Source organism: Lactuca serriola, chromosome 4 (assembly GCF_051521515.1).
Source record: "Lactuca serriola cultivar US96UC23 chromosome 4, Lser_US96UC23_V15, whole genome shotgun sequence".
Taxonomy (NCBI): domain Eukaryota; kingdom Viridiplantae; phylum Streptophyta; class Magnoliopsida; order Asterales; family Asteraceae; genus Lactuca; species Lactuca serriola.
The window spans coordinates 44256587-44264052 of NC_136411.1; the positions used below are offsets into that span (position 1 = coordinate 44256587).

The 7466-nt window shown below is 34.9% G+C and overlaps 1 protein-coding gene and 1 long non-coding RNA gene across 5 annotated transcripts; one reads left to right on the forward strand and one right to left on the reverse strand.

Annotated features, from left to right (window-relative positions):
• Positions 1 to 818: 818 nt before the first annotated feature.
• LOC145098307 (peptide chain release factor 1, mitochondrial-like) lies at positions 819 to 1876 on the reverse strand. Its single transcript, XM_079035943.1, has 4 exons — positions 1808 to 1876; positions 1098 to 1281; positions 984 to 1032; positions 819 to 915 (listed from the first exon to the last, which is right to left on the reverse strand). Exons 1-4 carry the CDS (start codon positions 1874 to 1876, stop codon positions 819 to 821), a joined length of 399 nt encoding a protein of 132 aa, XP_078892069.1.
• Positions 1877 to 2611: 735 nt separating this feature from the next.
• On the forward strand, positions 2612 to 6013 carry LOC145101444 (uncharacterized). Of its 4 annotated transcripts, none has more exons than XR_013705661.1 (9): positions 2612 to 2700; positions 3083 to 3399; positions 3503 to 3696; positions 3764 to 4254; positions 4350 to 4869; positions 5067 to 5125; positions 5223 to 5318; positions 5445 to 5526; positions 5618 to 6013. It is a non-coding gene; the product is annotated as an uncharacterized LOC145101444 (long non-coding RNA). The 4 variants fall into 4 exon arrangements; XR_013705662.1 differs by having other exon boundaries at positions 4350 to 4463; positions 4622 to 5125; XR_013705663.1 differs by having other exon boundaries at positions 4350 to 4463.
• The last annotated feature ends 1453 nt before the right edge of the window (positions 6014 to 7466 follow it).

Sequence of the window (7466 nt, forward strand, 5' to 3'; positions counted from 1 at the left end):
CCTGTTCCTCTCTCCTCTTATCTGCAATAACCTTCCTTCTTCAACCTCCACCTTCACCTCCTCTTTCTTCAACCCAGGCAAGGCCGCCTTCAAAACGTGCACCTCCGACGTCTCCTTCTAGTCGATTCTGGCATTGGCGATTGATGCTGTTTCGCGTGATGGTCCGGTAAGGTTGTTAAGAGCACTGGAAAGGCCCTGGAAAGGGTCCCAGATGTCGAGGGAGAAGTGATCGAATACATTGCTCCTCCTCTTGCTAAATTCCTTTTTCTTCCTGGCTTAATTTTTCTCCATTTGATTCAAGATCGAAGGAACAAACTTACGATTCTTGTTAAATCCCTTTTTCTTCATTTATTAAATAAAATTTGGTTTGGTTCAGGGGATTAGCTATTCAGTTGCTTCATTTCTAAATTTTTTTCTCAATGTGATTTGAAGATAAACACACGTTTTGTTGCAGGAGGACCAGCCTGATGATAAAGGACAATCCTTGTATACCCGTTTTAATATTTCTGGAATGGATATGCAGAATTAGCTGATCAAAGAAAGGAAAGACATTAAAATATCAATGGAGTTATGGAGAGCAATCCTTGACCATCATTCACATAGGTACTGCAATTTCTAGGACTTAAAGGTTTGAACTTCTTGATTTCCCTAATTTGTCATCTTCCTCATAGAGTTATGGAGAGCAATCCTTGACATGGCATTCTTAAGGTTGATTAGGCACATGAAGCCTGATGTGTTTTTTTAGACTATAGTGAATGGATCTTACAGGTCTCTATTTTCTTTCACTCGTTTCCAGGAGTCATGGTGTACTTTTTTGACTATAGTGAATGGATCTTACAGTTCCCTAATCTGTCATCTTCCGTCACATCCACCACCTCAAACCTCCAAACCTTTTTCAGCGAGTAGCTCTCATACCTGAAGTCATGGTGTACTTTTTAGTTTAAGCAAACATTTTGATATCTGATGAATAATCTATAAATAACATTTTGAACATGTCCATAGCAAACAAAGAAGGCTCTTCCCCTCCAGTTCCTGATCCAAAATTGAATTTCAGAAATTTGATTTGGCATTATTATTATTGTAATCATAACATATACCTGCTCTGACTTCCAAAATGCAGTCCCTTTCATCTACATCATCCTTAGGCAGTAAAGCCTTGAGCAGCAGATTATGCACATATCCTTCTTCTTTCAACGCCTGCTCCAGTTCTTTGTATGCCATGGCCCGCATGTCTTTATCTTGTTCACAATCGCCCACTAGTGATTTCAAACTCTCAATTTCCTATAGCCAACCAAACACAGATGAACATCATCATTAAGCTAATCTAAATCCTATGTTAACGAGCGTACCGCATATCAGAAGATATATATTTGAACTCTTTTTTTACACACATCATCTTTACATTCTTTTTGTGGTGTTTTTTATAATCCATGTTGGATTTTCTTATATTTGGACCAGTCTCCCGAGTTTTTACCTCTTTCTGATAGATCGAATCTTACGTCTCCTACAATCCCAGCAAAAAGTCCGTTTACTTTCGGCGTGAGTTTTACCATGCCAAGTTGTAGAATTAAGCTTCTCCAAAACACGAGGTAAATCGAAATATTTTTATAAATTTTAACATATCGGTTGAATAATTTTCATTTTTAATTTTTTATTTTCAGGGCTCAAATATAATCCAACGAGTTTAATTTTTGTGAATGTACCTAGTATATCAAAACTACAATGACATCCAATTACAGTGACTTCGAGTAGTAACTTTGATGATGAAAAGTTAAGTGTTGTTATTAAAGTAAAGGAAGTTGGTTACAAAAGCTTTATGAAAAGCTTTCAATGCCTTCACCAATGGATCATCTTCAAGTCTCAGTTGAAGGGCCATATGGGCCTGTTTCAACCAATTTTCAACAGTAAGCAAACCATGAACTATTAACCAATTTATTTGTTTGTTATATAAAATGGTCAAAATCGAGAAACTTCCAAAACTTTTATGATTTAACAATAAAAAATTAAAAAAATTAACACGGATATTTATGATGTATATGATCCTAAATGATAGTCTCGGTCTTTGCAGATATACTAATGTTGTATATGATCCTAATTCAAATTGAAATTGGTCTTCCAACATGGATAGTGAATAAGAAGTTTGATCCCCTCCTTATTAAGTGTTTGTATATATTGTTTCATTTCACTAGAAAATGACTGTGTTGCTCTTGTGTCTTTTATCTTTTGTTTAGCTGAGAAGTTTAATTTGTATATGATTCCTTTGTTTTGTTTGTAAGGTAGTTTTGATGGTAACTCCATGAAGGTAGTTGAGTTATTGTTCAACAATGGGTTCAAAGAGGCTTATGCTATCCGAGGTGGAGTTAGAGGCAACAAGTCAGACACCAAAAACAAGTCAGACCCAAAAACAACATTGTACCTCACACACCATACCTCCCCACTAGATCTGTACAAGAAATACTACCTGGTTCCATACTTATTGCAACCCAAAAGCTTCAGAGTATATATCCATTTTCCAAATCCAAAATCCTCATTGTAAAAGTCAACACAACTACTGGATAAGATCTAGTTGCCTTGGTCTTGTCTTATATATATATATATATATATATATATATATATATATATATATATATATATATATATAACTTCAACTAATACACTAGTTTCGTGGAGCATGATAGCAATCCAATGTGTTATCATCAGGTATGTATGCTTTAATGTATGTATAATATTTTATTTTCTATTTTATGCCCTTATATACATCTTCTTTTTTTTTTTTTAACAATTTTTGTCCAAACTGCACTACATACTGTTTTTTTGGTAAAAATAATAGTGATTTTAATATATTTTTTTAAACTAGTGACGTTAAGAGTTTTTGACTAAATTACCCCTGCATACTGTTTTTTTGATAAAAAAAAATGAGTATATTAATTTTGACCAAGCTGACCCTACATATTGTTTATTTGGTTAAAAATAGTAATTTTAAGAGTTTTTTTTAATGAAAAATACCCCTACATACTGTTTAGCATTAGTGTGAATCTTTATTTTTTGTCATAATGATCAACATTGGGGCTTTTTTTCTCAGAGAAAAACTGGGGGTTTAGTTGTCTAAAGATCTGGAAGCATTATCATACTATATAGAGGAACATACTACAAGTGTCCTTACTTCTTTGTAAAACCAAATGATGCATCTGTTGATGAACCAATGAGTTCATCTACAAAATCTGAAGATAATGGTGTTCAAACAAGAACAACAACTGAGCCAGAGCCACCTTTGATTCAAGGAGTCAAGAACCAGGGTTCGATTTCAGCTACCTGGTGAGAAACAGCTCATGGAAGAATCTGATCAGCTTTTGCAAGGATTGGGTCCAAGGTTTCAGCCTGTTGGAAGTTGGATTTCACGTATTGATTCATCCCTACCTTCTTGTGATTTTTAAATACAATTTTGATTTTCTAAACAATTTTTATCTAATTGAACATGATGCACCTATTATTTTTTGTGTAGTGCAACTAGAAAAAAGGGAAAAATCTCAATTTTGATGGTACAAATGAACGAAACAGATCCACATCTTTAATTAGTTGTGTAGTTAGAAGAGCAAAATTCGATGTATACATGACTCTTGACCATAGACACCAATATGATCGTATGTGGCTGCACTCAATCTTCTCCACTTATGACAAAACGATAGTTTAACAAAGGTTCAACATCTCTTATAACTATTGTTTTTTAGCAGTGAAGATTTTTAAGAAAAAAAGGATTTTGCAGGGTTACATGGTGGGAATTAAGCTAGATTGGAGAGGCAATGGTAATGGATGTTGTGAGGATTTTAATAAATCATAAGTCCTCTTCCAGAATTGATAAGACAAGGCGAACCCAGACATGTTGTAACAACATGGTGGTTGCTAGCTAATGGAGGGCCAATCGAATAAATAGAAAGAAAAACATCACTTTGATTGTTTCTTCAACATTTTTTAGGAGCATGGAAGGAAATCGCTTTTCAGGATCCATACCCCAAGAGATTGTCAACATGAAAAATGTGCAGAAACTGTAATAAATAATAACTTTTCTTTTCACCCTTTTACCCTTGTACACTTCTTCTTAAAACCCTAAGAAGGAAAAATAATAGATTGAAATTATAAACTTTGATCTATATTCATATAAAATTTTGTATTTCCATTTCCCCGCATTCTGGCTTCAAATGAATTATCTGGCCCACTGCCTGTTGGACTTGGAAAACTTACAAACTTGACTAATATGTGAGTATACATATACATAGAACATACATCTTGTAAACTTATCAGTCATGTTTTAAATATTATGTTTTCATCTCATATTATTTATGCATTATCAGGTTCCTTTAACTACTGTTACATCAATCATCGATGGCTTAAAGAAGCTCTACATCCAGAAGCTGAAACCTTTAGAAGTCACAAATCAATTTAATGATTTTGTTTCTCCTTTATTGGTAATTAATACAAACCCATAATCCCATAATATTCAAATGAATTCTCTGGCCCACTGCTGTGATTTTATGTTTGGCATCAAAATCATTGTTTGTCTACAAAAACATATGAACATGGTAAGTTGCTCTGATAAACATAAATATTGATGAAATCAATGCAGAGCTGGACCGTATTGGGGACCAGATTGTGACCCCCCGAATCCCATATTTTTCTACCCTATTATATCCCAGGTACAAATAGGTTAAACTCAGCTAGCTTGTGAAAGGTAGATACTGTTAACCAAGAAGAGGGTCGATCAAATGGAGTGGAGTAGTAGGAACCCCATTCCCTTTATTCCTCGGAATGTACAAAGTCCCTTTTCCTTTTTGTATAACTATAACACTGTCGACCCCTATCTATACCCACCTGGTAATTCACATTCTTTGTTTTGCTTCATTTTGTGCCTTTCCTTTCAAGTTACTTATATATCAAATGTATGATGTTCAAAAAAGTATTCGAATGTATAATTCTTTTCACAAAAGAAGAAATAATTGAATAGATTGTTAACTCTCAAAATGGTCAAACGATTTTTTTTTCTATTTAAATTTTGTTGGAATTATTATCAGGAAAGGTCAAATGGCTCAATGCCTTGTTGGTGCAGATCTACATGGGGCACTTATTCTAGGTTAAAACTCACTGCACCCTGTATCTATTTGTATATAATTTTCTTATATATTTCATCACTATAATTTTTATGTGTTAAAATTTTTCACTTTTCGCAGTTGCACGATGCAAAATGGTTGGTTTCACTAAGTGAGTGGGATCATGATCCATGAAACTGCAGAGACAAGTATTGCTATGTTTATTTGTTTTCAGAGGTCAAGTATTGCTATCATCTCACATTTTAGTTTATAGGAATCAACAATCACTGTCAAACTTCTACTGTTTAGATTTCTTACTGGTTGTGAACATTTGTATCTTCCCTTTCTACCCTTCACTTGCAGGTTGATGATTTGTCAAGAATGTTCAGACTATTTTCCAAAAATACCCCATGGATTGGATCCTGTCACTAGTATGTTTAAATAGGTTTGTGATATAGGAGTTGGATTTTTTTTAAAGTAGAATGCAGTTATTTGTATTTGTTGTCATCTATTTTTATCTTTTTGATGCAATGCAGCATGTTGCTGCTGAAGGCACAACCTTGGTCAAACAGGCAGAAGATGATGCAAGTAATAAGAAGGCAGAAAAGAGATTGCATGTTGATCCTGCTACATGGCCAATAATGATCTTTAGGGTCTGCTAGAAGGATTGGAGATTGCAGTTAAGCTTCTTTCTAAGACTTCACGCCAAGGACTTGATGAATTTAAGATATCATATTTTGGCATGGCTAGAAGCTTTGGAGGAAACGAGACTCAAGCAAAAGTAAACATACAGAGAGTTGTTGGCACATAGTAAGCTAGATAATGCAATTGTATATAAATGAGTTCATTTTTTTATAACTTTTACTCACTATTGGAATAATTATTTGTATTTGACATATTAGTGAAATGAATTATCTTTGTTATTTATGGTATTTTATTTTGTATTATGAGATTTTTAATGTATTATTTAATTTGAAAATTAGTAAATCTATAAATAATATATTTTTTTAAACATTTAAAATTATGATACGCAAAAATGTGTGTCATCTACATTTATGACATGGCCTTTCTTGACAGGGGCTTTCTTGATACGCATTGCGTGTCATTAACACGCGCGTCATAAGGTTACGACACACGAATGCGTGTCATCTTCCTTTATGACAGGGCCTTCCTTGATACGCATTGCGTGTCGCAAACGTGCGTCGTAAAGGAGCGTCGTAAATGCGCGTCGTCTATAGACGACGCGCAAAAGCACGTCGCCTCTCTTTATGACATGGCCTTCATTGACGCGCATTTGCGCGTCGTCTGAGCCTTTTACGACGCGCAATGAGCGTCGTAAAAGGTTGTTTTTCTAGTAGTGAAAGATAAGTAAAATGATCCTTTGTATTTTGAGAGAGAATAGTTCCGTAAAGAAAAATATTTTTTAGATTGGAACCAGTTTTCTTTCATATACTTCCATCAAAGAGAACAAGTCTCTTGAAAGAACTGAGGATCTGGCATCATCATGCCCATCCTGTTCAGAAAACCATTGAACTTGGTTTCATCTAATGCCTTGGTAAAGAAATCAGCAATCTCCTCGTTAGATGGAACAAAAATGAGTTCAATGTTGCCATTTAAAACATGGTCTTTTATGAAATGGTACCCATGGAGTGTTGAATTGGATTGTATGAAATGGAAATGACACTTTGAGAATCACAATAGATAGGAATGCATTGAAAACGATAACCATAATCCAAGAGTTGAGACTTCATCCATAGAACTTGAGAGGTACAGCTGGCAGCAACAATGTATTCTGCTTCGGCTGTAGAGAGTGTAATGCAATTCTGTTTCTTGGATGACCAACTGACCAAACGACCCCCTAAAAATTGACATCCACCTGATGTACTTTTTATATCAAGTTGAAGACCACCATAGTTTGAATCTGAATATGCTTGAAGTAGGAAGCCCTCGTTTGCTGGGTACCAGATTTCGAGACTCTTTGTACCTTTAAGGTATCGGAATATTTGTTTCACAGCCAAGAGATGAGACATCTTTGGGTTGATTTGAAATCTGGCACACAAACATGTTACAAACATAATGTCTGGAAAACTTGTTGTGAGATAGAGCAGGGATCCAATCATTCCTCTGTACTTGTTTTCATCAACTGCTACACCAGAAAGGTCGGCAAAGATCTTGTGTCCGAAACCCATTGGTACCTTCACTGAGGCATAGGTGTCCATTGAGTACTTTTTGAGGAGTTCCAAAATGTACTTCTCTTGGTGAATGAAAATTCATCTGTTAGTCTGTTTGACTTGGAGACCAAAAAAGAAGCTTAACTCCCGATTCATGCTCATTTGGAATCGATTGATCATTAGTTTTGCAAAGTCAGCAACCATTGATGAATCC